Source organism: Pipra filicauda, unplaced genomic scaffold (genome assembly GCF_003945595.2).
Source record: "Pipra filicauda isolate LSUMZ 115617 unplaced genomic scaffold, ASM394559v2 scaffold143_size2779998_pilon, whole genome shotgun sequence".
Lineage (NCBI taxonomy): Eukaryota > Metazoa > Chordata > Aves > Passeriformes > Pipridae > Pipra > Pipra filicauda.
The window spans coordinates 1,036,199-1,063,336 of NW_024103918.1; the positions used below are offsets into that span (position 1 = coordinate 1,036,199).

At 48.3% G+C, this 27,138-nt stretch overlaps 1 protein-coding gene across 1 annotated transcript in view; it reads left to right on the forward strand.

Moving 5' to 3' along the window:
* GALNT14 (polypeptide N-acetylgalactosaminyltransferase 14) overlaps window positions 1-27,138 on the forward strand; it is a 100,577-nt gene that overhangs the window by 16,655 nt on the left and 56,784 nt on the right. The window contains exon 2 of the mRNA XM_027712951.2: window positions 18,931-19,100. Coding sequence (XP_027568752.1) covers window positions 18,931-19,100 — 170 coding nt within the window. The remainder of the gene's footprint in view (window positions 1-18,930; window positions 19,101-27,138) is intronic.

Below are 27,138 nucleotides of genomic sequence, written 5' to 3' on the forward strand. Positions count from 1 at the left end.
AAGTAGGACTTAAGGCTAACCCTAGAGCCTGCACCACTTGGAGGTGAGAAGGGGATGCAGAACTGGTTCAGTGAGCAATGCAGGGGTTTGCCCAGCATCCCCACCTTGCTTCTGGGGCAGAAATTATTGTGAGGTTTTCAGGAAAGTGGTCTTGGAAGAAATATTGCTGTGGAGGCAGAAATCTGAATAATCTCTCAGTTTGGAGACTGCTCTGATAAACTGTTGTTTTCAGATGCAAGACACAGGTCAAGCAGTTTTTGTGCTTCCTGCAAAAAGACCCAACCCCCAAACATACCCCCATCATTTACACAGTGGGTAGGGCGAGGAAGAAATACATTTTTTTTCCCCATTCGCTTTCATTAAATATGCTATCAACAAACATTCACCTTGGCCTGCCCAGAAGCACTCAGTTTTATTAATGATTTTTTTTCTCTACTCTGGAAGCCTTCCAGTGACAGCAGTCCCCGTGCCAGCAGGGCAGGGCAGTGTTGGGCAGCATTTAGGATGTGGGTGAACAGTAGCACATCATTTCTGTTCAGTAGCACCTGTGCTGGGCAGGGGGCTTGCTGTAACATCTTAATCCTGACCTTGGTTTTCCTCCTGTGGCTCCTGTGTGCCCATCAGGACTATGGTGTGGCTGGGGCAGCTCTCACAAGCAAGTGTAGCTCTTTTGGGTTTGTAGGTAATAGTGAACTGCTGTGGGAAATAGCAGTTTCTTTTGAAGCAATCTTCTCTACAAAAGTCCCCCTGAATTTAATGAAGACTTAGAAAGTTGTTCCTGCAATTTTTATGCCAGCATATAGATATCCGTAAAAGAGCCTTCCCATAAATGGAACAGAAAGGAAACCATTCATTTTAACGTCTGTGCATTTATGGATTGATCTTTACAGAATCCTATTAGTTTCACTGCCAGTAAGTGGCATGAGGACTCTATTTCAAACCAGACAATGTCAAGATATAGAGGTGGGCATTAAACATCATCCTACCTGTTGCTGTTGAGCTATACTGCTCATGTCTGAGCAGCATGTAATGGCAGGGGCCAGGAATGCCAAGTCGATCTCCTTCCAGCTCTTTGTTAGTAAAATCATTAGGAACCATGATAATGTAGGAGGCTGGCATTACACTGTTTCAACAGCCCATTAAATAGATCTGATCATTTTTGTACAAGGCTTCCTTAAAAGCAAAGAAATACTCTCCTGGAGTCATTCCTTGGTGCTGGCTTTTGAGAAGGCAATGATTTATAAACCTCTGCCTAAATAAATAAGTTACATACAATGAAAAAAACACAACAAAACCCATAAACCACAGACTGCTACTCTTCCCCATAATGCAGACAATTTCTGGATTTTTTTCTCTTCCCCCTCTGCCAGGTGGAGGACAGATCATCCTCTCCCTGCCCAGAAGGCTGCTGACAGCCTGACTCTACCTGCCCATTTTACACTTTTCCTTCTCGTGGTGTTTGAGCTGCTGACAGCCCAGATGGTTTCATAAACAGCTACCTCTCCTTGGGCTGAGGGTAGCTTACCTTCCAGTGCCATTACCAGGCTCTCAGATTATTACAAATGAAAACATGCTATTAATGTAATTTCCATTTTTTCCCTCCCTGTTTAAGCTCCCTGCTTTGTGCATCCCACTCAATTTTGGCAGTGCAGTGCTTTGATTTTTGTTGATGGGTGGTTTTACTTTTCGATTTCAATTCCAGCTGCATTTGGTTTGCAGAATGTGGGAACTTTACAATTAAAACCAAAATTGAGCCACACACGTTGAAGTGAAGCAGGAAAAGCAACAGGCTGACACTTTCAGTGTGGCACAGTAACTGGGGGACATTGCTTAGCCATGGTTGTGCCAGTCTTCTGCTTGGGAAAAGCAAATATGTGATGCCTTACCGGACTGTTTAGGAAAGGCAAAGTAATATGAAAGTCATATATATGTATATATATAGATATATGGTTTCCTATATATAGGTTTTCTGTAGCTGAGAGGGAAGGGGTTGTTGCCAAGATCAGCGGGGTAGCATCAGATGCCACATGTTATTTAGGGAGTTGATGCTGCTGGTTTCCAGCCACCTGATCACACACAAAAAAAAAGACACAAAAATGTGTTTTAAAGTTGCTTCTCGTGTTTTACCTCTGTGGGCTGACCAGGTCACCTCTGCGTTGTCACTGTTGTTGCAGTGGAGACTCTGAGGATGTCAATTCAGGAAGAGAAAAGGACCTTTTTGAGGGTCAGAAGAAAAGAGAGGAATGTTAATAAAAGAGCCTGACTCTGAGCTTATCCTCTCCCTGGCTGTTATGATACTACTCACATCCTTTGTCCACTGGATCTTGCAGGCTGTGAAAGTAGAAAGCTGTTGAGTTGGACACTGGTGCCCAAAATCCCTGCCGTTCCCCTGTTCCTGGCAGGCACCTGCCAGCACAGCCTTGCCACGAGTGTTTTCCTGCCTCACAGTTGGGGAATAGTTTCTTGGGTTTGAAGAGCACAAGGCTCTTTTATCCCTGGGCAGCCTTGGGCTTCACCGCTGGTCTGAGCAAGGAGCTCTGCTGCTCTGCCTGGGAACTGGTAAAACTGGGTAAGCCAGCTCAGCGCTGAGCTCCCAAAAGTGGTGCAGATGCTTTGAGCTTTCCCTTTTTGCCATGTGTAATTTCTGAGTTCAGCAGAGGCTGGGAGCTGCATTTGGAGTGAGTTTGTGCCAGGGCACCTTTGAATTGCAGGGCTGGGCTCCTGGCAATAACAGGATTTGGCTGTGACATCTGTAGCCTAAATTTCATCCTGTCCCAAGGCTTCTGAGCCTAGTTGGAGCTGGATTTTTTTTTTTATTTTTAATTTTTTAAGCTTGAATTGAACTGTACTCAAAGAGCTGCCACATATACCCACAGCTGTGGGAGAACCCAGCAGCTGGGCTAACAGCTTATAGCACATTCCCAGTGGGTTTACATCCCCTGGAGAATTTCTGAGCCTCTGTAGGCAAAGCAGTCACTGTCTCCACACTTCAGCTGCCCCATCAAGACATGGAAAAGGGATGGGGAGCACTGGGTGAAGCTGTGCTGTGCCCTGGGGGCACAGGGCAGCGGCTGAGGGAGCTCCCTGCACTAATTCCACTGCTCTGTGCTTTCCCACAGGGGAAAACGTGGCCTGGGAGCATGGCAGAAGCTCACTTTGCCACTTACTTCACCCACTTTGATGCTTAAAAGCAGCTTGGTAGCTCCCTGTGTAAGGCTGTAATGAAAATTGTGCTCAAAGCAGGGCTAAAATCCAATTTCTTTTGCCCTTTAATTATTTAATTTATTTTCTATATTTAACGTGCCTGCTCTTCATGAGTCAACTGAATTTTCGTGTAACTTTTTTTTTTCTCAAATATTTATCTGTGTTGGCGGAGGGAACATTTTAAAATGAGCCTCTCAGAACTTGCCCTAGATGCCCTAGTGTTTTTTCTGGCTTCTCCCGCTATTGAGACAGGGTACTTACTTGCTTCACATTTCCCACGTGTTTTCCCTGATGCTTCCAGTACAGATAAAATGTTAAATCAAAGCACAGAGAAGAATTTTAATTTTGTTCCTCACCTTCACCACTCGTGTCTCAGGAAGGAAAGGGCTGGTGGGCTTAGCCTGGTGCTGGCAGCGGAGCCCTGCTCCGGTAGTGCTGGCTGCCCATTCCTGTTTGGCATCACTGATGCTGGACAGGAGTGAGGGATAAGCCACAGCGAGCCTGCTGGAGCTCAGCTGTGGTGTTGGAAATAGCAGAGCCCCTGCCAAATGCCCTGTGGAGGGGAAAAACATCTTGTCCTGGTGTACCAGGATCCTGGTGCCTTTTAGCAGTCTGGATTCGTATTTTAGAATAATAATGCCTTTGCTGCTTGTCTTTTTGTAGTCACATTTAAGTAGTGAGGCAGAGGACAGGACTGTTGAACGGCCTTTCCTGGGTGACTTGTGCTTGGGTTCTCCTTGTGAGGACAAGCAGGGTGCTGCCACGTGAATTGTCAGCAAATTTGGCCTGCTTTTGCTCACTGCCTTCTCAGAGGGGTGGAAATGGTGCAGAGAGGGGACAGAGGGTGATGGCTTCTCCACAAGAAGCAGGCTTGGTCTGCTTAGCCTGGGATGGAGGAGGGGAATTGTGTTGGAGATCTGGAAAATCATTAATGGCAGACAAACGATGGATAGGAAATAGCTCTCATCTCTTCCTGGACAAAATCTGGGATCATCAAAGAAAGCTGGCGGGGGCAGGTTCAGTGCGTTTGGATGCCAGCTGCTTGTGTAGCCCCCTGCAGCAGCATCTTCTGGGTGCTGAAAGCCTGCCTGGATTTGATGGTGACCAGAGAGACACACGGGAAAAAGGTCCGTGCAGGTGTTTAATGAGAAGGTCTTCCTTTTTCCCTGCTGCTCTGAACACCCTGTTTCTCAGCTCAGCAGTTTAAGAGCCAGGCAGTACAACCAGGTATCGCCACAGTGGCTGTGCCTGGCCAGGACGAGCCCCCTGCCAGTGCAGGAAGCTGGGCAGGGAGGAAGGTGCATCCCTCCCACCGGGGCTGCTCTGCATCCTGCTCCGAAGCTTTAAGCAGCGTTAGACGCAGCTTACCAGGGCCATAGCACAGCACAGACCATTAGTCTTGCTGAGTACAGCTATGATCGTACTTAGCGCTGCCTTCCTATCTCTCCTAGCTGAACTGTAGAGCACTTTGCAATGATTAATTCAGCATGAGACTCTTAAGTGAACATTATTGCCCCATTTTAGAGCAGACATAAAGGTCGCTGGCAGACCAAGAGCAGAAACTCTTTGCCATACAGATGTTCACCAGCCTAGCTGTCTCTAGCCACTGGTTACTTCCCACTGGCCTTCTTTTGTCTCAGCTCATTTTTAGGTCCATTTCGTTGCCCTTGAGATGTTGTTCCTTCCGCTGCAAAAAGCGGGGGTGCATTCAGATGCTCAGCTGTACCTAGTAGTTTGGGATTAAAACTCTCTTTGACTGCACAGGATAAAAAGTCTTGGCTTGTGTAACCAGTTATTTCTGGTGCATCTCTCCAGGCATCTGCGTTGATGTGGGCAGCAGCAGCAGCATATGCTGCCGGCTGCTCAGGGACCAGTCTTGTCGCCATCTGTGCGCAGGCTTGCTGGGGCTGTGGCAAGTGTTGCTGCTGGGGCTCTGTGTCCCTGCCTTTCCCAGGGCCATGCATGAGCCCGGTGGCAGGTCATCCAGCTCAGAGCTGAGAGCCTGCTGTGGTGTGTCCAGAGCTGTTCACATCTCATGGGAGTTTTTTTTCCTTTGGGCACCAGCGGAGGTGGAAAGAGTATGAAAACGCCCAGCTGGAGCTTGTGCTCTGGAGATGCCTTTACAAGCAGTAAATCAAATATAAAAGCAGTCAGGTGTTGTTTTTTTTTTTTAGAACCATCAGGACCAGTGCTGGTTGAGATGCTTAAGCCTGCCTGCCTCATACACAGCTGGTAGGACCTCTGCACTGGCTGCTGTGTTTTTGGGAAGAGTCTATGGAGTGGCATGTCTGTTCCTTAGCAAGTCTTCTCTATCTACTGGGTTTCTGCTCTTCTATGAGGCGTTGCAGCTTTTACTTGCTCCAGCATGCCAGCATGCTTGTCAAAGCCTGAATGTACCTCTGGGCATCTTCTCCCTTATGTTTGTAGGCACACCGTGACTGGTGCCAAGGGTCAGGGGAGCAAGGGGAGATAGAGGCATGCCTGGAGCTGGGGAGGGTAAGGATGGAAAAAGATCCATGAGGAGAAACAAGCCAGTGGATGCCCAATGTTAAGGGGATCAGCATCACCAGTTTGGGGCTTGACTCGTGCTTTCAGGACCATCCAGACAACAAAAGGTTGTGTTTCATTTCCAGTTACACAGACCCTGCAGGAGTAATGTAAGGGACTTCCCTCCAGCAGCACAGCAGCACTACTTCTGCTCCCTTGATTCCTACCAGGAGGCCCAGCTGGAGACATAGCTCCTCAGCAAGGAGAGTCCCTTCCTCTGTAACTGAAGGCTGTCTGGTGCTCCAGTGGTATATCTAAACCTGGGGGCAGAGAAGTTGCATTAGCCTGGTCTCAGCCGTACCCCTCCTTTCCTTGCCTGCCTAGCCAGAGTTTAACGGCATCTCGTTTCCCTCTGGCTGGAAAGACTGGCTCCTCATTTCCTTGCAGCTACTGCCAGCAGCAAACATGGCCTGATTTGTATTATCCCATGTCTGATCCCACCTAATCCTTAATGCAGCTCTGCCAGCAAGGGGTGCGTGTCGCTGTGGGAGCAAGAGGGATCAAAGGCATGCAGGAGGGTACGTGACCCAGATGGGTGAGGGGGCTGCCTGAAAAGTGGGTCCAGCCTCTGCTCTCCACTCCTTGCATCATGTGAGGGACTTCTCTCCCTCCATGGCTTTCTGAGGGCAGGACCCTTTGCCTTGAGCAGATACCACACAGCTTCTGCTGTGGTGCTGCTGTGTCCACCTGGCACGAAGCGTTCTCTGTGGAAGCAACTACTGGGCTGTTTCGGTGCTGACTCTTTGAGTTTGAGGTGCTGGAGGTGTTGCCTATCAACTTGTTCCTGGTAGGTGGGTGGACAAGCCTTGTGTGGTGACAGCTCTGTGCTGATAAGGCCAATGAATGGAGTGTGTGTTGACTTGCCACTCAACCGTGCTGCAAGGAGCTGTATCATGCCCACAGCTACTACCACTTTCCAAGCCCGATGCTTCCAAAGGATGAAGACCCAACAGATTCAGGGTGGCTTATTTCTGCCCAGATTTGAGCCCTGCTACTGGCTTGTATCATGCTTGCTCTGCTTGCCCACGTGCCTCCTCTCATCGTGCGATAATACAAAATGCCACCTGCAGGAGTGCCTTGGCGTCTGCATTGAAGAGGGCGAGGTTTTGGGGTTTGATGCATTGAGATACATGGCAGGGCTTGCTGCCTCCAGGCATGGGTTAGCCCCAGTGTGTGGAATTGTGGGGCTGAGCATCAGCGTGCCGTGAGCCGTAATGCCTTGGTGGAGAAAATGTCTTCCTGCATAAGCCAAGGGAACTGGTATATGCCCAAGCAGGAGCTGCCCATTAAGTCTTCTATGCAATGTTTCCATAACTGAGGACTCAAAAAATGCTCTTTTCCTCATTGCAGTAAAATGCTTGGGTTTGTGTGAGAATCAGTGCCAAATGCAGATTTTATTTTTTTTCTGATAATAACAACAAAGCTCAGTGCCTGGTTGCTGGTTTCCATCCAGATCCCCATGCTCTCAGGAGCTGTTTTGAGTTCGCTGCGTCAGGTGACTTAGCATGGGTTTGGTTTTTGTTTTTATTTTGAGCGGATGTTTAAAAAATTATTTTTTATCTTCTAGAGATGGGCAGAAACATCAATCAGATATTGCCAATGTGTTAGGGAAAGGGGGAAAGTTGTTCTGTGCCTCCAGGCTGTGGCATTGCCATGCTCCTTGGACCAGAATTCTCTTGGGTGTGAGAGCTCTGGTAATGGGCCCTTGGTGGTAACACACCTGTCCTCCAAATTACAGATGTTGTTTGCTACAAGCCCAGTTACAGCTTTGGTTGTTTTTTGTTTTTTGTTTTTTTTTTTTTTATATTTCCACTACCCTCCTCCCCTCTTTCTGTTTTCCTTTTGCATCTCTGATCTTCCTAGCAATGGGGGGGGGGGCATGAACATAGCAGGAAAAAGTGAGTGACATTTGTCTCCATGTTTGTTTGCCTGGCATGGACCTGGCATGTCCCAAGCCATGGCTCCCGTGCCCAGCCACAGCTCTGCTCAGGGTTTGCTCATGTGAGCAGCAGCGCTGTGCTGCTGGAAGATGGCCAGAGCCTGGAGATCTGCCTGTGATCTGCCCAGCCAGGCCACACCAGCCATGTCCTGCCTCTGTTTTCCCCCATCCCCAGCTAAGACTGCATTATCCCAAGGCACAGCATCTCCTTGAGGCTTCCACAGCACTTGTGCTTGTGGCTGGCCATGACCCACAGTCCTTCCCCAATAGGCTTATTTATTTTCAAACTTGCCACACCTTGCTACGATGCATTTCTCGCTAACTAGGGTTGATTTTTTTATTCCTATTACTGAGCTGAGGTAGGGGCAGCTTGGGCTGACACACACACTCTAAATTACGCTGCTGTATCTCCAGTGCTGTCAGTCATGATGCGCCCAGGCCTGGGATCTCGCAGACGCTCCAGCAGCAGGTACCTAAGGATCAAAGGTTTCTTGCTGTCACAAATGTTTTATATCTAATTTCTCCTTGAGGGAATGATGGGAGGATGGGCTGGCAGCTGGGTCGTACATGCACCCTGGAGCATCATTGCTGTGACCTGAGCTTCATCTTACTCCACCTGTGTGTTGAGGACCAGCTCAGGGTTACAAATACGCCTGTCTCTCTGCAAAATATGTCTGTGTGAGACAAGGATGCAGGTCACCAGCACTTCCTGATGGTGGAATGGTGTCTGACAGGCAGACACTGGCAGGTCCTGAGCTCCAGCTGTGCCCTGACAGCTGCAGATAACCTGCTGCTGTATCCTGCATCTTCCTGTGTCATGGGGTTTAAGGCAGCCCTGGTGATGCTTTTAAGTGTGTTGAGGGAGTCGTGCTCTGACCAGGAACATCTCCACTGCTATCAGGATAGCTGCTTGGCATTGTTTGGGCTGGGCTGGACTGGGCTGCAGCACATCACTGCATATGCCAGGAAAACTGGGAGGGATAGGGCATTTTGGTTAGTCACCAGCAAGGGTTTTCCTCTGCTCTTGCCACTCTGTAAAGAATGAGAGATGGGAAGAGGGGAAAAAAGCCCTTGTGCTGGAGCTGCTCAGCAGAGGTGATGCTCCCTGGAGAACCTCCCACCCAGTGGGAGCCTTATGAGTTAATTGTAGGAGCAGGAAAACTGAGGCATAGCTTAGGGGAGTCCAAGACTTTCCCAGAACTGGAAATAAAGTGCAGTAGTGAGGAGTTCTCTGATGGCATTTCTTGTCCTTGCTGAGCAGTTGTGCCTTGGTGCCCACCTGTTAAATCTCTGCTCCCCAAAGCAGTTAGCTGACAGAGGGAGAGTAAAAGGTGAGCTGGTGGCTTCCTGAAGGCAGCTAAAGCCATGCAGGTAGCTGTCCTGTGTATTTGCAATTATTTCATTTTCCTTGAATATCTATTTTTCTAGCATATGTGTTTTTTATAACCTTCCCCTCCCTTGGAGGCACTTCACATTAATATGCTGCTGTTAACCGTTGCCCCTCATTGCTGCTTGGTTTTGGAAGGGTGGCTGCTCAGGAAAGGATAGTAGCATTAGTTCCTAAAGCTGTGTAAAGATCCTCATGGAAGCAATTACCAGATGGATTACCCCTGGCTTTGCTGCTGTGTAAAGGCCATGCTGGGTCGAGGATGCTGACTGTATTAACAGTACGATCCCTTCCTTCTTGGGACGTGCGGTCCAGATTAGCTGCCTGCTTTTTAAAGGGCTGGGTTCAAAGCAGGACGTTGAGAGCAGGGATCTGTCTGCTGGCTCCTTTATTCTTCCCTCCCTGTTCCTCTTTCCCCTTTCTTTTCCCCCGATGTGCCCCATCCCCGGCTGTCCTTCGGCATGTGGGAATCCACAGCTCCATGGGGAAGGAGAAGACCTTCCCTGACCTCTGAGATGCTCAAGCTCTGTTGTTTGGTAGGAGTTTTGGCTTTTATGCAGAAGGAGGAGCAAAGCTCAGCTGGAGACCGAGTACAGCTATGGGCTCCTAAGTACTAAATCATCTGCGGCTCCAGCTGAAGTCTGAGAAGGCCAGTTTGACCTTCATGGCTGGAAAGCAGCTCATGTCTGTCCTAAAAGGCACAGAAGGAAAACAAATCACTGTTTGTCCATGTAGGAGCTCCCTTTTGCCACTCTATTTACCCACCATGCGTCTGGGCTCTTCCCAATGTGTTTGGCCTCTGATGATCCTTTGAATGAGCTGAACCTGGCTGGTGTGGAGGGGACACGGGATGTTACCTTCATTTCTTTCCCAATTAGCACCCTTTGTACTTGCTGATGACCTTTGGGGACCGTGTTTTGCTCTCACCCACCCACTGGTCATGCAGCCAGCAGACGATGGCACTGAGTGGTGGGAGCAGGCTGTGGAGGGTCTTCCTGTGGTGCTCCAGTTAACGCAGCACCATGGCTGCAAAGATGCTCTTTGGAGTCTCCTGGCACCCTGGTGAGCCTGGAGAGGGTTGCTGAGGGAATCCCTTGTGGCAGGGGGCAAAGGCACTTGTGGGAGCTAGCAGTTGGAGAAAGATGGAGGGAGACAAAGGGAGCTGCGGGTGTCCCACTGCTGATGGGAGTGGCAGTGGGGGCACTGGTGGGGGACCATTCCCATCAGCCCGTGGGATTTGGGTTAGGAATTGGTGCTCAACTCATTGTGGAGCAGAGCTGCTGCCTGTCCAGAGGTTTTCCACCTTTTTAGATTTTTTTTAAGCTGAAATAAAAAAGAAAAATCTCAGTGGAAGCAGAGACTCTGTTATAGATACTCAAAATCTAAATGGTCTTGTTTGCCATCCAGCCATTTGCAGCCCTATTAGAAGAGTTCACAGCGGCCAGTGGACTTGCACTGGCATCGCTCATCCTTTCCAGGGGGCTGTGGGAAAACCCAGAAGACCTTTTTTGATGGAGACTTGGGAAGAGACATCAGGAAGACTGATGCAGCCCAAGCACAAGCAGTTGAACTGAACAGTCCTGCAGCATCTCGGGAGAGCTGTGGGTAGGAGGAGGAGGAGATGACCAAAAATCCTTGCTATCCTTCTGCTTGGCTCCCAGCACAGACAGAGCTGGATCTTCTCTTTTGTCCAGTCAGCAGCTTCGTTTGTGCTGACCTCCTAAATATTCAGCTCATTATACACTGTAACATATAAATAAAACAGAAGCAGGCAGGAATATTCTCCAGGAGGATATAATCGGCTTCCTTTCCTTTTTAATTATACAGGATTTGTCTCCATGTGTCAGACTATCCTATGGGCTAATTTTTTATTTTAAGGAATTTAAAATAAAAAATTTTTTACACAGTGAGACACTTACATACACACCTGATTTTGGGGGTCCAAGAAGAAAGACCACCTTTCTAAGTGGGAACGCAGGGAATTTTGTTGCTGGATGTTGTTTCTAAAAGTCAGTGGCATGGATCCTACCCTCCTTTCCGTTGTCACAGACAGGCAGGAGGTTCTTCAGTATGTTGGAGTTGATGAGGGTCACCACAGGAATTCCTTGGCATCTGGCTAGGGAGTGTGATGCTGGCTGGTAGCGTGCATTGCCTCTCCCTCTATAGAAGCAGGATGGTGGCCTGATGCTACAGCCAGTGAATAGAAGCATTGTCCACACACGAAGCTGTGGCCCAGGCTGCCTGTGGGAGATGTGGGTATATTTTAACCTGACGCTGCTGCCAGCACGGCAGTTACTTGTTAATAAGTGTGATGTGAACTCTGAGCTGACTTGCTTTCTCCTAAGGGAAGCCCTGGAAACAAAATCTGGCTTTTCATCAAGGCAGTCAATCTGTCATCTTTCCCTCCATGCAACATGGAGTCCCCTGCTCCTGATTTGCAAATAAATTCCCCGTTTTGGTGGCTGCCCCGGACATCCATTTTAAAATTAAAGCTTTGGTGCCCTTACTGGAAAAAGCATCAGTGATTCTCCAGTGGCTTTTGAGGCTGTTGTATTTGGCTGGAGACTTTAGCAGATTTAAGCCTCTGGAGGGTGTTTCAGACCACGTATATTGTTTACCACAGATACAGACAAGAAGATACACAGGTTGGTGGTTCTAGCTGTGATCGACTCAATGGTGGCCCAGTTTCTCTAGCCCTGGGTCAGCTCCTTGCACTGAATCAGTGGCCAGCCACCTGAGCTGATGCCAGTTGAGTGTGGGGACAATAAGAGGAAGACACTGAAAAGCCTTCTCCACAGCCTGATGTCATGGGTGGAGTGGGGACAGTCCTTCAGACAACGTTTATTAGAGAAGCCCTCCTGCTGAGTCACAAAGTGCAGAAAGGACCCCCTTGCTTTCTAAACTCCTTCTCAGAGTGGAGCGTGGGTGTGGCTGGTTCCAATCTGATTCCCGGACTTTGTCAACGGTTTAAGTCTAAGGAATTATAGAGGTGTGATTGAACCTTTGTACAACTTCGTTCTGTAGGGTTAAGGATGGCAAACCAGATATATTTATATAAAAATGAGTGATTTATTATGATAAATGATTAGGCAAAAATAACTACACAGTATAGAAGGTAAAACTGCTAGGATAGTGTAGTATAGTATAGTGTACTATATCAAAGCAATTCTATTAAAGCAAATATCTTAAAGCTAGCAAAAAAGAAAAAAATATTAAATAGAGATTGATGTTACTCACCCATACCGATGACCATGGGCAAATCTCTTCATTCAGCCTTGAGGAGTAACCTTGAGGGACATCCCCGGCCACGAGAGGAATCCCCACACACACTCCAAGAAGGGGTATGTTAGAAGAACCTGCCGTTTGAAAGTGGGACTGGACTTTTTCAGTCTAAAGTGATTGATTGTCATTCATGTGTCCCCAGGTCAGCTGTGTCAGCTTAGCATTTTTAGATAAGGATACTTTACCATGTCTACCACATCTTCACCTCACTATCAGGATTTTTAACTTTGGGGTTGATGAGTCAGACTGGTTTTAGCATGACTCAACACCAAAAACAGCGTGACCCCCCCTCTTGGTTCACCACTGATAGCTTTGCAAAATAGGGTGTTGTTCGAGTTGTTTTACCCCATTCCAGGCAGAGCATCCTGCTACACTGGAATGGGGATGTTTCCATCCAGGCTGAAGTTACAGCTGTAGGTTCTGAAGATCAAGTCTTCTTCCATAGCCGCTCTCCAGCCTTCATAATTCCTGTTGCCTGATGTAGTAGGTGTCTTGATTGCATAAATGTTTTTGTACTACCACAGGAGAGAATAATAAAAGGGTAGTGGGCAGGAAGGGCAGAAAAGGTAGTGATAGTATGGTCTTGGCCTCAGGGCCAAGTGAGAAAGTGGGACACTTACTGAAAAGTCCTCGGGACTTGTGTTCCCTGCCGAGCTAGCAGAGGAGGAGATGATACTCCATCCTTTGAAGATGGAGTGGCGTGCCTGTGGATGTACATGAGCAGGGAAGGGTCAGTGGCAACGAGAAGCTTAGTGGTGAATGCTCGAAGCTTCTCCAGGGACCCAAGCTGCAGGACAGGCTTTGCTGGACAAGTACTTTGCTTTAATTAGGTATCCGTATTAAAATTTTATTTGATTTTTTTTGTTCTGTTCTTTCATCCCCCAAAGTGGGGTCAGAGCAGACTTAGATCTGCAGGTTTTCCTTGTGAGACAATAAATCACTTACTAGCAGAGGGAGACGCTGGTCCTCCTTGGAGCAGAGTGGGATTCTGGATTTGCTGTGTGTCCCCATGGGGTCCCAGAGGAGCTGCCACCAAGGTGCACGTGAATGTTGTGCCCAGGTACCAGTGTAAGAGGAAGAGGAGTTTCACAGGCCTCAAACTGGAGCTAAAATCTCCATGGGTCAGAAGACCAATTAGGGTGGATGGTGGCCAGGGCCCAGAGCTACCTCTGTTTCTAGTGCATGATTTGGGTGAGCACAAAGCAGAAGGTAACACTGAGCCATTGAAGCACCTAAACGAGTGCTTAACTTCATTTAAACAGGGATTTCTATGGGTTCCTTCAAATGTCTGCAGCCACTTAAGTTTGTATTTAAGTACTTGATTGGCTTAAGTATTGTGCAGTTTGGGGAAGGAGTGTAAGAAGGAGGTGGTGTGATGCTTCCAGGGTCCCTACTGATTTCCTGCTGAACGGTACCTGATGTACTGGAGCATGTGAAGCATGTTCTCCAGAGACCCACAGCCTGATTTTGGCACCATCACATGCAGTTTGGATGGGGCAAAGAGCGTGGCCATGGTGCTCTTCCTGTCTCCCCCTTATATCTTGGGGGGATGCACAGCACTGCTTACACAGGGCTAAGCCAAGGCACTGGGCTCTGGTGTCAAGAAAACTATACCAAAGCTTGACTGAAGGATCTTGTACATTGGTGCTCCATCTGGGTTATTCAAGGATGAAGATGAAGGCAGTGTGATGCTGTCCCACTTCTTTTCCCTCTGGTGCTGCTGACCCTCTTAGTGCATGTCCTGGTACCGGGGGACAAGAAGGGATGAGCCCTATCCTGTTTGAAGTATTATAATCCTTTCAGATGGCATTTGTGCCTCGGCCAGTAACAGCTTTATAACTGAACCTCCTGCTTGCAGAGGCCCCATGCTTCAGTGGGACATTTAAATCTCATTTGTATAATGCCTGGTTGCAATTCCTGCTGGAAGATTGCCCTCTGCCTCCAGTGCTCCTGAGCCGTGCTGAACACAAAGATGTCCTAGCAGGCAGAGGAGTGACAGAGCATGGCCAGGCAACAACATGCCACACGGCTTCTGAATTTCTGGAGCTTTCACTTGTTTATTGGAACTTTTGATAGCCAGGTGTAATTTTTTATTTCCCCCTCCCCTCCTATTTTTTAATGCCTGAGTCCCAGGGAAGGCTCAGTAGTAAGTGCTCGGTCAGAGATTATGTAGGGATGAGATTTTCCAGGGAAAGCTGGGTGTGAGGCAAATGGAGGTAGAGGAATGTTTGGCTGCTGCCAGACCCCTTTGGGGTCATCATTGCACCTGCACAGGCAAAACCTCTTTTCTAGCCAAAGATGGGTCTTCCTGTCAAACCCTGTCAGCTCTGTCAGCCTGCTGGGCTGGCTTGGGTTTGCTGCCTCCTGCAAGGATGCTTATGGTCCAATTCACTCTGGTCTAAAGGCAAAACTCAGCATCCCCAAAAGGAAAATTACTTTTATTTTAGCAAAGGTTTTAGTTCTCTATTTTAAAACAGTGCCATGAAAGAAGAAAATGAATCAGAATCTGCTTTTGGCTTGCACCACCCACTCGTCTTCCTGGGCAGCTGGAGGCTGGTCCTGGGGTCTGGTGTGATCTGCCTGTCCCCAGTCACCACTGGCTGTGCTTGGGCCAGGCTTTTCACCTGAAATGCCCTTTCATCGCTGGACTGCCTCACAGCAGCCAAAGTGCTGCCACAACATGCCTGCTCCCTGCCCAGTGTCCAACCTGCTCTGGCCTCCCATGCCGGTGAGGGGTGCTGGGGGCTGCCTGCAGGAGCAGAGCTTCCCATGGGGACGCTGTGGGCCCGCATTAGCAGCCGGCTGAGTTGCTTGTTCCTCCTTCCCGCTCCAGCAATCCCTGCTGTACTGTAATCACACAATTATTATGCCATTAAAATGTCATATTCGCAGAAATCCACATAAACAAGGCATTAGCAGTTGCCAGAAAATTGTAGTTTTACTGCTAATGACCCACTTTCCCCCTGCAGCACCACTCCTTTTTTTTTTAATATTATTTTTTCTCCCCCCCCCCTTTTTTTTTTGTTTTGTTTCTGAGCCGTGATTTAGGAGGCAGATGACGAACTACATCTTTGCACTGAGAGGCTTTTAATCTTTAATGTGCAGTTATGGTGAAAAGCTGCCTCCATGCTGGCTCTGGGCCATTTTCCCTTTGCCAACAAGGGGGTGGGCAGTTTTGGGGGGCTGCCTTTAGTGGGTCTTTTTGGGAGGGGGGTGCTTTAAGTGAAACAGCAGAGAAAGCTGTTGGTGAGCCTTTCTCATGGCTGGATGCTGGTGCGAGAAGGAAGCTCCTCTCCACAGTGAATGAGTTTTGTCCATGCCCTGGGGATCCCCCCAGTGCTGTGTCAGAAGGGGCAACACTTGTTCACTGAGAGCAGAGAGCTACCCCTTGGATATATTTTTCATTTCTTTCCTTCAGACTCGTTGAGTCTTTCAAACTCTTTTTAAGCATTGACTGTGTTTCCTATAATTAATACCAGCCATTAAACTGCAATGTTGAAAGAGAAATTACCTAATTCCAACAAAAAAAAGAAAATTTATTATTCGTACATGAGAGAAAATGAATATGAAACTTGGAGAGACGAACCCTGTAGAAGATAAATAGAAAGGCAAGTGGAGTATTGACTTGATCCTTTTCTAGTGCACGGTAATTTGGCCTCTAAAGTGAGTTAGATCATAGTAAATTAAATTTAGATTTCTGCATATCAGTTAAATAACTCCCAAGACAGAATTCTGGTGTGAGGAAGAGGTGATAATACATGGTGGAAATATTATAATGAAGACCTTATCTGGTAACCTGTAACCGATGTGCTGTCCCTGGGTGAGCAAAGGGGATTTCTCCTGATGCTTTAACTCTCATTCCCTGTCTCTGATCAGGCACCAAGAAACAGGTGAGTCCCTGCATTGGTGAGGTCTCCTGCCTCCCATGATTTGCATAGCTGGCAGCTTTTCATCCGAGGATGCTGCCTTGCTTTCCTTCTCTGCTTCGTGCAGGAGTTCTTTGGAGAGGTCGGTGTGCATGTGTCTGAGCATCCTGTTCCAATTTTGGTAGGAATGCTTGGGATGGAAAGAGTGCCCAGAAGATTTGGACAAGTGATGTGGATTGAAAGTGAATGACCCCACCCGGGTATCTACTTCTGGCTGAGAAAGTTAACCCCATCTCTGGGCTTGTTTTGTGGCCAGATAGGGATTAAAATAACTCTTTAATCTCTGGCATCTATTTGCTCTTGATCTCGGGTGTGTATTTAATTACCCAATATTTAGTAACCATCCCACTGATATCTTTCCTCAACCCAAAAAGGAGAGCCTGGGTGACTCAAGGTGGGGCTGATGTCTTTCAGGTGGAGATTTCATAGGAGTATTAGTTACTCACTGCAGAGCAAACCAAGAATGCGACCCCTGGGTGCAAGGTATATCCATGGCAGTAGGAGAAGCAAATATCATGGGATAAGCCAGTGGTATTTGTCCTTGTATTGATTTACTGCTGGGATTCCCCAGCAACAGAACATTACTGGGGTTAGATAGATGCTGGGAAAATGCCATCCCAGACTCTGAAGCACAGGCCAGGACCCCTGCTTCTGCTGCCTGGCCAGAGCATCACTGCCCTTGCAGCAGGTGCAGAAGCTCCAGTTTTCCTGGAACCAAGGTTTCTTGCAGAAATCCACCAGCCCTCCCACCTGAGCCATCAGATTCTTTCCCACCTGTGCCCTTCTAGCTGATCCAAGGCTATTGGGTTTAACTGACGTTAAAAAACAAACAAACAAACATATATATTCACACATCTTACAGCCTCAAGTGCTATGTGGCCACTTTTGAAAGCCATTTTTCTTATTAAGTTTGATAAAACCAAGTTTTATTTTTCTTCACAGCATTAAAATTTAGGGACTGTAACTCCGTGGCGGTTGTTTTAGCAGCACTAGGCCTCCCGGGGTCATCATGAAATCTTATAAACATCAGGCTGTCGGTGACTCCACGATGCAATCTCCTCTCTTTTCCCTGATCTTTTACTGTGGCAGTAAATCACGTTTTGCAAGATGCCTTAGAAAAAAGCATAAACAGTATTTATCACCCTGAGCACGTTGGTCCTCCCAAAAGTCCGCAGGCGGGTTCTGTACATCCTCCTCGTAAACCTCCTGCAGTGACCTTACCGGTTTCATAACTTTCTTGCAGCCTTGGTTAACTTTCCCTTAGTCTTGAGTAACTTTCTCCCAGTATGGTTGGTGGCTTCTTCTGATATTCCCACACTGGGGTAAATGCTGGAGGAGCTCCTGAGAAGGCCATGGGTTCACAGCAGGGGAGGATGAATACAGCCCTGTGTCTGGAAACCCCTACATCCCTGGGCTTTGCTGCCTATTTGGAAGCGGTCACGTTGCCGTAACCCAGAGCGATGTGGGGCATCCTGTGTTTGGAGGTGCCTGGCTTAGTCCTTCAGTGGTTCACTTGCAGGAGCCAGTGCTCCCTTCTCCCCTTCCTTTGACTACAGAAAATGCACTGCCAGATGCAAGTAAAATCAATTACGGGATAAAAATCAACCATTTCAAAAGCTTCATTTTGTGCTATTAGCAGGCAAAATCGGCTTTGAGATGGTGTGAACTGAGGAGGGGGAAAAAAAAGAAAAGAGGAAGAAAAGATCAATTATTGGATAAGATCACAATTTTCTTTAGGGCTGAGATGTCTGTAAATGTTTGCATCTCTCCGTGTTACAGGTAGGCTGAGATCAAAGAGGTTGTGCTGCTGTAACGATGAGATGTTATCAGCATGGTATTGTGCTGGCTGGCTCAGACACTGCCAAAGGGTGCTTAAACCCCCTGACAGCATCATGCTGCGGAGGGATGCTTAAACCCCCCAACAGCACCAAGTCACCAAGAGATGCTTAAACCCCCGATGGTTGTCAGAGCTGTTGGGTAACCCCGAAATGCAGCTCCTCCATCCTTCTGGAGGGGAGACCACACAAGCACGTGCTTGCCTGCTCTTCTCTCTGTGGTAGGGCTGAAGACCTTAGTGGGAGACTTGTTGTGGCAAAGATGGACTGAAATTGGGCTGGGAGGATGGTGGCCCCCTTCTTCTAGAGCCCTGTTGCTGGAGTCAGCCCTTGGCCTAGGGAGTGACTGCGGAAATGTGGGACCTGAAATGAAATGAAATGCTTGATGAAATGGCTCCTGTTGGTGGCCCTTTCCTGCCTGAAGGGTTACAGGGGTGATGGGTCAAGTGATGTAAAATACCTTTGTTTTTTGGCTGGAGAGAAATTAAAACCCTTACAAAACCTTCGTGCTTTTATATTTCTTGAGACCATGCTGCTTGAGAGAGGGATCCCCCAGAGACCTGAATTTGGTTTCAAATTAGTCATTTTAAATTCAAATTGGCAGGCTCTCTTTGATGTGGTGTTTTGGGACCTAAGGAAAAAAAATAAACCCTGAAGACCTAATGGGACTCCTTCTTGGCCTGCTCTTGCAATGCTTGCCCATGTTGCAAGGCTAACTGACCTCTGGTGGGACTTGGGAGGATCTCCAGAGTGGGGTCAGGTGTCATCTGGTCTCTCCTCTCTCTAACGGGGCTGACTTTGTGCGCGCAGGAATCGGATGTGGACTGGGACGACCTTTGGGATCAGTTTGAAGAGCGGAGGTACCTGAGTGCCCGGAGGTGGAAGGGCGGCGAGGACCCGTACCGGCTCCATGCCTTTAACCAGCGGGAGAGCGAGAGGATCCCCAGTGACCGTGCTGTCCGTGACACCCGCCATCACAGGTTCTGCCTCCCCCCTGGTTTCTCCTGATCTCATGAAACTTCGTTATATGGGTGGATAGTTCCGTTTCTCTTCAGGGCCCTGGTTGTGGGGTGCTAGGTGGGTCTGGGCCCTTGGCCCACACGCAGTGGGTGTTCTTGGGATTGCTTCTGCCTGAGTTATATTTTTAGGATTGGCTCACTTTGCTTGATTTCTTGGCATGTCTGGAAGTCTTAAACCTATTAATTAAAACCTATATAAATTTTCCTGGGACTATAAGGAAAGGGAGGAAAAGCCTTTTTTTACCTTCAGAAAAGTAATGGGTGTGCAAGAACACATCTCCATGATGGTAAAAGTTTTCACTGCTGCTGGGAGCTCTTGGTCTGCAGACAATGCAGTGAAGTGGTGCAAGGTGGATAAAATAACTGTTGAACGTTGATTTGGCTCTGGAGAGAGAGGAGTGGGGAATGAGAGATGGTGGCTGAGTGAGAGGGAGAGAGAGGTAAGAACTTGTTGGATTACTGGCTGCTCCAGCACCACTGAGGTAAAAAATATCCTCTGGCACCCAAAGGACCCCTTGGGAGAGGCAGGGAGGATTGCAGCAAGGGCTGTGGTGTAGACAGAGCTCTGCTTCCTTGTCAGCATGAAAAGGGTGGGATGGGAGTTTTGGTGCACCCTTGCTTGCTGAGAGCGCAGCTGTAGCCTCCTGTCATTGCCTCTCCAGACTCGTGAGGGAAGAGCTGCCCTTTGTGGGTGCAGGTTGTTGAAGGTCAGTGAGGTTAATTGTTAGTTTGCTGGATGGAGTGATGCAAAGGTGTCCCGCAAGTGAAGGAAAAACTCCCAAGGTTCCCTCAATGCAGTTTTCCTCATTGTCTTCTGAGGGCACAGCATATACCTGGCCCGTGCTGTCAGTTGCCAGCCCACAGCCAGTGCAAGCCCTTTCCAAGGAGCTCTGCCTGGCATCGTGTCCCAGCTTGCTGGCAGCAGCCATTCTCTACAATCTTCTCCTGGGAGCCTTTTGTGGGAAATCCTGCTTCGGTAGGAGCTCTGTGCTGGACCCGCTCATGGCACCTTGCTGCCTGTGCTGCACCTTGTTCCCAGATCAGAGCAACTCCACTCCCAGCATCTGACCCAACTCTGAATTTCCCCTATTCCAGTTCAAAGGCAGCACTTAGGCTGAAATGCTGAAACAGCACCAGTTCTCCTGCCCTATAACAAGCAATGTGCTTATTTATTTATTTAGCTTCTTTTTGTAGTAAGGACCAGATGCTCTTTTCTCTGGAGAGGAGCTGTCAGCCCTGACAGACGCCTGTTATAGCTGAGCAGAGAGCGAGTGTGCTATTCCTGGAGAGAATTAATGCCAGGGATATTAACCATCTGCCCTATTAAAAGGGAAGATCGACTCGGCTGCCCCTTTGCCATACCTGTGCTGTGCCATGGCAGCCACCTTGTTCCTGGGTGGGCAGATGCGGCGCTGAGTGCTCCTGTGAAAGAAAAGTTCTCATTAAGGAGGAAGTGAGGGCACAGCACCTGGGAGGGGCTAGGGCTAATTTAATTTGTTTCCAATTTCCTTAACCTGGTAATTGGATTCTGATTTATTGAATATGTCTGGAGAACGCTGCGGATGATGCGCCATTAGCCGAGCATTAGAGCGGCCACAGAGGAAATGGGGCTGCCGGGAGATCTGGGGGAGGCAAGCACTGATGGGGGGAGTATGGAGGAGGGAAAAGAATCTGGGATTGTTGGTTGAGGGAGGGAGGAAAGTGCATAGCTAAGACTTCTTAGGAAAAATAATCCTTGTTTACAGTGCAGGTATCCTGGGAGCTGCTGCAGGTGATGCTCAGGCACTACCATGCAACCTAGAAGCTGGTCTTGAATTGTCCAGTACAACTGTGTGGGGAAGCATGGATAAGCATGGCCTGCTCTTGAAGCAGGGACAAATTGCTGATGGCTATGCAAGAATAGACATAGAAATACATAAAGAGAGTCGAACATGGTGTTGGCTAGGAGATGTCCCTCCTGTGAAGGGAAGAGTAGAATTCTGTGGACCAGGGAGAAGGGACACCCCCAGGGCTCATGCTACATGACCTACTGGAGGCTGTGTTTAGGGGCTTGGTTTCAATGGAAAACCTGGATTAGGCTACTTCATTTGAACCAGACTGGAAGTGTTCAGGCTTCCTTGTTTGAGAGTGAACCCAAGGATTTGGACCTTGATTCTACTCCAGCTGACTTTGGGGGAAGATACATCCTGTCACAGATCCTACACTAAGAGGCACTGCCATGTCAAGGGACTCCTGCCTGGCTCACATGAGGGCTTAGGAGGCTTTTGAGAGGGTCTCACCCATCTCTTCAGCTCATACTCATGGGCAAGCAGGTTCTCCTTCAGCCTCTCAGTCAGATGTTGTTGCTCAAAGCAGATTGCTCTACTGTGTGACCAGTTTTCCAGTGTGCTGGCTCCCAATCCTTTATCCCCTTTGTATGACACATGGCAGCACTGAGATGCACAGACCTGCAGACCATGGTAATGTCCCAAGACCCACACCCTGTAGTCCCGATCCTAGGGACTGGGATGTGGGAATGCTGCTCCTTGCAGCTTCTCTGTGGGCTATTTTTCATTAGGATGGTTGCAGAAGATTTCCTGGAGTTTTCTTTGGTAATCCAGCCAGGCACCTGGACTTGCCAATGATAACTGCAAAATCTGGCAAAGGCTGAGCAGCAAGCTCCTTGCCAGAAGGGCATGGAGAGGGCAAATGCTTTCGATGGGATGGGATGTGGCACTGACAGCCAGTTGCTTAGCAATGTTTGCTGGATTGATTTTGTTTTTAAATTACAGCCAGTGGAATAGTTTCAGATGGAGAGGAATTGCAGTGCTCCAAGGAATCAGAGCTGGAGAAACTGTGGTGGCTCTCTTTGCCTGTCTCTAGCCAGTGTGGGGCTGTGACCTTGTGCTTGGTTTGAGGGTGCTTTCAGACAGGGCAATGTCATGTCTTCTGTGCAGTGCCTCGTGTCACTTGGCCTGTGAGATCTCACTGCTGGAGCATTGCTCCTGGTGACCCTCTTGCATTTTGGTGCCATTAACTCCATTCCTGGTTGCACATTGACTAAGCTCTGGGACCACATAAAGGGATGCCTTTCTCCAGGAGAGGACCTCATATGGTCCTGTGGTGGTATATCCCATCCACACTCAGAGTTTAGGTTAAAAAACCCCTGTGGCTGCATCAGCAGATTGGACCTGGATCTTAGTGGCACGTCCACGCTGTGCACAGCCAGCTCATATTGGTGGAGTGGGTGACTGGTCCCCCTCCATCGTGGTAGCCACATGCCATTGGGATTACCTCATCTCCACATCCCACTTTCTACAACTCCCACTGGCAAACCACAGGACTGAAACGGCAGTGAATGAGTCAGTGCCGGGCGTGTGCACTAGTGGGAGAGGAGCTGAGGTTTCCAATATTGCTCAGTGGCTTGGAAAGCTGACAGGGAGGATGCGTCGCCCCCAGCCATAAGATTTTGTCGTGATGGCTCCTGGGCTTTTTCCATCTGTGGCAGACAGCTCCTGAGGAGGCCGGTATTCACCGCGCAATCGCTCCATATGCTGCTTAGGCTGACCTCTGCCTCCCAAATGCTTCGGTGGGTTTGAAAGATGTGCAGATGCCACAGTTGTGGCTGCCAGGCTGAGCTGGGACCACGAGTCACGGGCAGCACCAGCCTGAGCGGGGGTTTGTGCTGGCTGATGGCAGCGAAGCAGAGAGGTGAATTCAGGGACAAGGAGAGTAGAGGAGAGGCTGGAGGAGAGGTGAGAGCCTCCAGCAGACTTCTCTAGCTATTGCAAATCATGTCAGACAGCTTCAAGCGTCTCCCACTGTCTGTTTTCTTCTATTTGCCTTACTTTTTACCTCCACACTGCCGATATGCATTTAGCAGTGCTGTCTCAAGAGCTGATAGAGCAAGGAGGCCAGGGATAGAAACCTCTCAAATTGCAGCAAAAGACTGGATTTTTGAAGTTCCCTCCCTCCCTGAGTTCCAAGTGCTTTACAAGACGTCCTACCTACCTGTCTGAAGTTTAATTTTACAGCTGTTTAAGAGATGTGTTTGTGAGTATGTGTGTCTCCGAGAGAGAAAGCAGCTGCTAAAATCAAGTTGCAATTGAAACACGAGGCTAGCAGTAATACTGCAGGTAGGAATTTCATGTGTTGCACTGTCTGATGAAGTTGAGACCATCCTGGCAGCCCAGAAGCCAGATCATGCCAGCTTGTGCCCCCTGGAAAAGCTCTGCCCTTGCAGTCTGTCCTATTCCCTTTGCAGGGAACAACACACACTGTAAGATTTCCTCCAGATTTCTTCGCTCAAATCCCTTTGTAGTGCCAGCTGGAGAGTGTCCATTGGGTAGGAGAGCTACCCAGGGCTGATTGCTCTGCTCATATGGACTGTTCATGGAGGGATAGGAAGAGGTACGTGATGCCTGTGATGTTCCCCTGAGCAGAGAGCTGCTGTCTTGCATTTTCAGGGTCCAGAAATGTCAGGATTTCAGTCCTCAAGCAGAAACATTAGACACTGCAGTGTTGTTTTGACCCATTAATTTCAGCATGCATCCCAAGGGTGCAGAGCTTACACATTCAGCGTTACGATGGAGCAGCTGTTGTTGGAGTGGTCAAAAATACATGACTGTGCTGTGCATGGGAACAACTGGGAAGAGCACGTGGTCCTGAGGGTCAGCTCTGCTGGGTGTTGTACCTGTGTACACGGGCACGTGGGGCTGAGTGTGCATCTCTGCCACTGAACACTTTCCCTGCATCCCTGTGTCCCGCGTGAGCACATTTGGCACACAGCACGTGAGGGTGTGTGTCGACATCTGCTTGCCAATTGCAAGAGGGCAGCTGTGTCGTGTGCAGAGCTTGAAGTAGCTCCATTTTTGGATGAGTTGATGACTGCATCCCAGGAGTGGTGAGTAGTCAAGTGCATTGAAAATACTGTAGCATCTTCTTGGAAGTGAAGAGTCAAAGAGGAGAAAAGTAGTTTTTGACAGCATTGCCTTTGGATTAGCATGTTTATGATACCATTGGACTTCTCACATTGCTGTGTCTTCTTTCAACTTCCTTTCCTGCTAGATCAAAACCACTTTGAGGTGACTGGAGGTGAACACTGGGTCTCAGCATCTAGAAATCCATTTTGTACCTCACATAGGAGTTTAAGCATCTTACCTTTCTTGCCTGGTTTCTTGAGAGTTCCCAACAGAACTTAGTGTCTGGAGAATGACATGTGTGGAAAAGCCCAGACAAGGTGGATCGAAGGCTCTACTCTGCTCTGTTGTCCTCGGTTCTACCTGAACATTAGACCTGCAGAAGCAGGTAAATGCCTAGCACGTGGCCAAACCCACTTTGAATTCGAGGGAAGGCTTGCAGGGATGTGGACCCATGTGGACCTTGAACAATTGAGAGCAGAACCAAACCTAGAGGTTTTTCTGACCTACTGTTGCCTTTCCCTTTGCTGACTCCATACATTTTTTCACTTTTACCTCTGGACTGTAGCTGAGCTAATCCACTTTCCTGTGTAACGCAGACTAAGTCCCAAGGGATTATTATTTTTAAAATTTGCTTACTGAAGCAGTGCCTTGTGAGTTGCTGACTTGAGATGAGCTGTGTGGTAGACCAGGGCAAGAAGTGGTGTGGGTACGGGTGCATGCGCGTGTGGTCTCCCTGTGCCTGATGCTGCTGGGTTCATCTGCTCGGGGCAGAGGGGTGGTGGGGCAGCAGGGAGTGGAGCAGGTCTGGGCAGAGGAGCCTTGAGTGCAGTGCAGGTGGATGGATACCTGTCCATGAGGAGGGATGGAGCTGTACAGTCTAAGATGTGAAGGAGGGAGCCAGATGAGGAGGATGGGAGTGCTCAAATGCTGCCACATCTCTGAACCTGGCATTGTTGAAAGCTGGAAAAGGTGTCCCTGTGTGGCCATGCGTGCATTCTGCTGTGTTTGCTCTGTCCTGCACCCTCTTGTGTGCGCTCAGGGTCCCTGTGTGGGTGCTCCCCCATGAGAAATGTGTGATATCCTGAGGGGAGAAGAGTGGCAGTACCTCATGAGGGCTTGGAGTGTCTGGACATAGGGGGGTACAGGTCTCTTCTTGCTTTTGGTGTTCATTATTAGCTGCTGTGTGGCTGCCAGCAATATCCTCAGGAGTTTTTCTGTCCCTTGATCTGTTATTACAGCTGTTACACTGTTCTCTGGGCAGGGCCAGGATATTTGTCATTTCATTACAAAATAAAATTTATCACATTTGGGCAAAGTCATGTATGCATGAGGGCTGTCCCTGGATCTCTCAAAAGATGCAAAGCACTTTAAGGCTGAAGTAAGCTGGGTAAGAGAAGATCTGGGGTCCCCCTGTCTTTGGTCTTGGTCTCCTTATTTCTAGTGACAGCAAGAGCACAGCATGATCCTGCAGGCAAGCAGTTACACAAATCTATGGTGGAAAATGCATTTGAGACGAAAATATCTCCATTAGGAAACAGCATGATTGCTTTCATCTCTTGGACACCAGACCCCAAGAGGTTAGCACTCTACACTGTGTTTTTCCGTCACCTCCTTAGACTGAGATCTCTCGGGATGAAGATATGAGAACAGTCCATTAAGTAGAGCAGAGACTGGCTTATGTTTTGGGGATAAACTAGAACTGCCTGTATTGGCCAAGGTTTTGTTTCTGCCATTGGTGAGATGGCTTTTGTGGCCTCAGTTTGAAACTTTTCACGGGCTGGGCAGAGAAAGTATTGCTCACGCCTCTTGTGTGCAACCAGGTAACCCTTTGACAGTGGTAGAAATAGCTAGCACGAATTGGGGATGTATCTTAGTATGTTGTATAGCTTTTATTAATTCAGTTGGGCAGGTGAAAGTCTGTGAGAGACACAGCTTTGGGCAGCCAGCTCGCTCTCCACACTATTGCCAACCACTGACCAACTATTTGAGATCCAGCCGTACTGTCTATGTAAGAGTGGATTGTCATGTGATGCTGAGATTTATTTTATTTTTTAGGGAATTGTCGTTATTACCTCTTCTTATTATAGTTACCCTGTTTTCAAGCTCTTCAGCACTCCAGGAATTCAGATCTTTCTTAAACACGTTGGTTACTAGCAGTCAGTTCCCCTAGCTGGGAAAATCTGCAATCTGCTAACAGAAGACCCAGTATGGAGCTCCCCTTATCAAGCCCCACTATCTATAGCTTTGTGCTAGAGTTTACACTTACTGCCACTTACAGTTTGGACCCACGTATTGCTGGAGAGCTGAGGCTTTTGGCTGAACAGAAGCATGAAGCCCAAAGTACAGTTAGGGGATGCAAACTGGGAAGGTCCTATCTGGCCAAAGACTTAAGGATGAGGCATAGTTTGACTGCATCCCCCAAACTACCATGCAGTAGTTATTTTGGCCTCCCAGCCCCTGTCAGGGAGCTGTACCAGCATCTCATGATTGTGATGGCCAGTTTGTGCTGACACTGTTCTTTTTGTGTGTCTGTTGGCTAAACCTGACCAACCTAAGAGTATAGGTGGGCGAAAATCTGTGTGTTTCACTCAAAAGAGCTCAATTCTGCACATTGTAGATTCGGTCCATCTGGAGTGCTCACCACACATAGTGGCATTTTGCACTTGGTTTTCTGGGTGAGTTTGAGCTTGAAACTCCAAGGGTGTTTAAGGAACAGGTATGTGATCAAAACACGGGGAGATTGTTTTCAGGTAGCACAGAGAACAAGGAGTACTGAGATTTTCAGTTCTTGTCAGCTAAGCAAGGAAAGCAAGACAGCTATTAATCAGAAGCAGGCACTTCATAACATCATAGAGTAATTCAGGCTGGAAGAGACCACAGGAGGTCTCTAATCCAGCCTCCTGCTCAAAGCTGGGTCAGCTATGTAATCAGCCCAGGTTTGTCTCAATGCAGAAACCAATGAGCCCATTGGGACTCCTGCCCCTCAGGCTTGCCCCCAGCATTTTGTAAAAGCTGTATGTAATGTAAAAACCTTGGTTGCAGCGCATGGAATTTGTAGTTCTTTTCCCCCAGCTGCCTGTGGTTGGGTAATAAGCTTT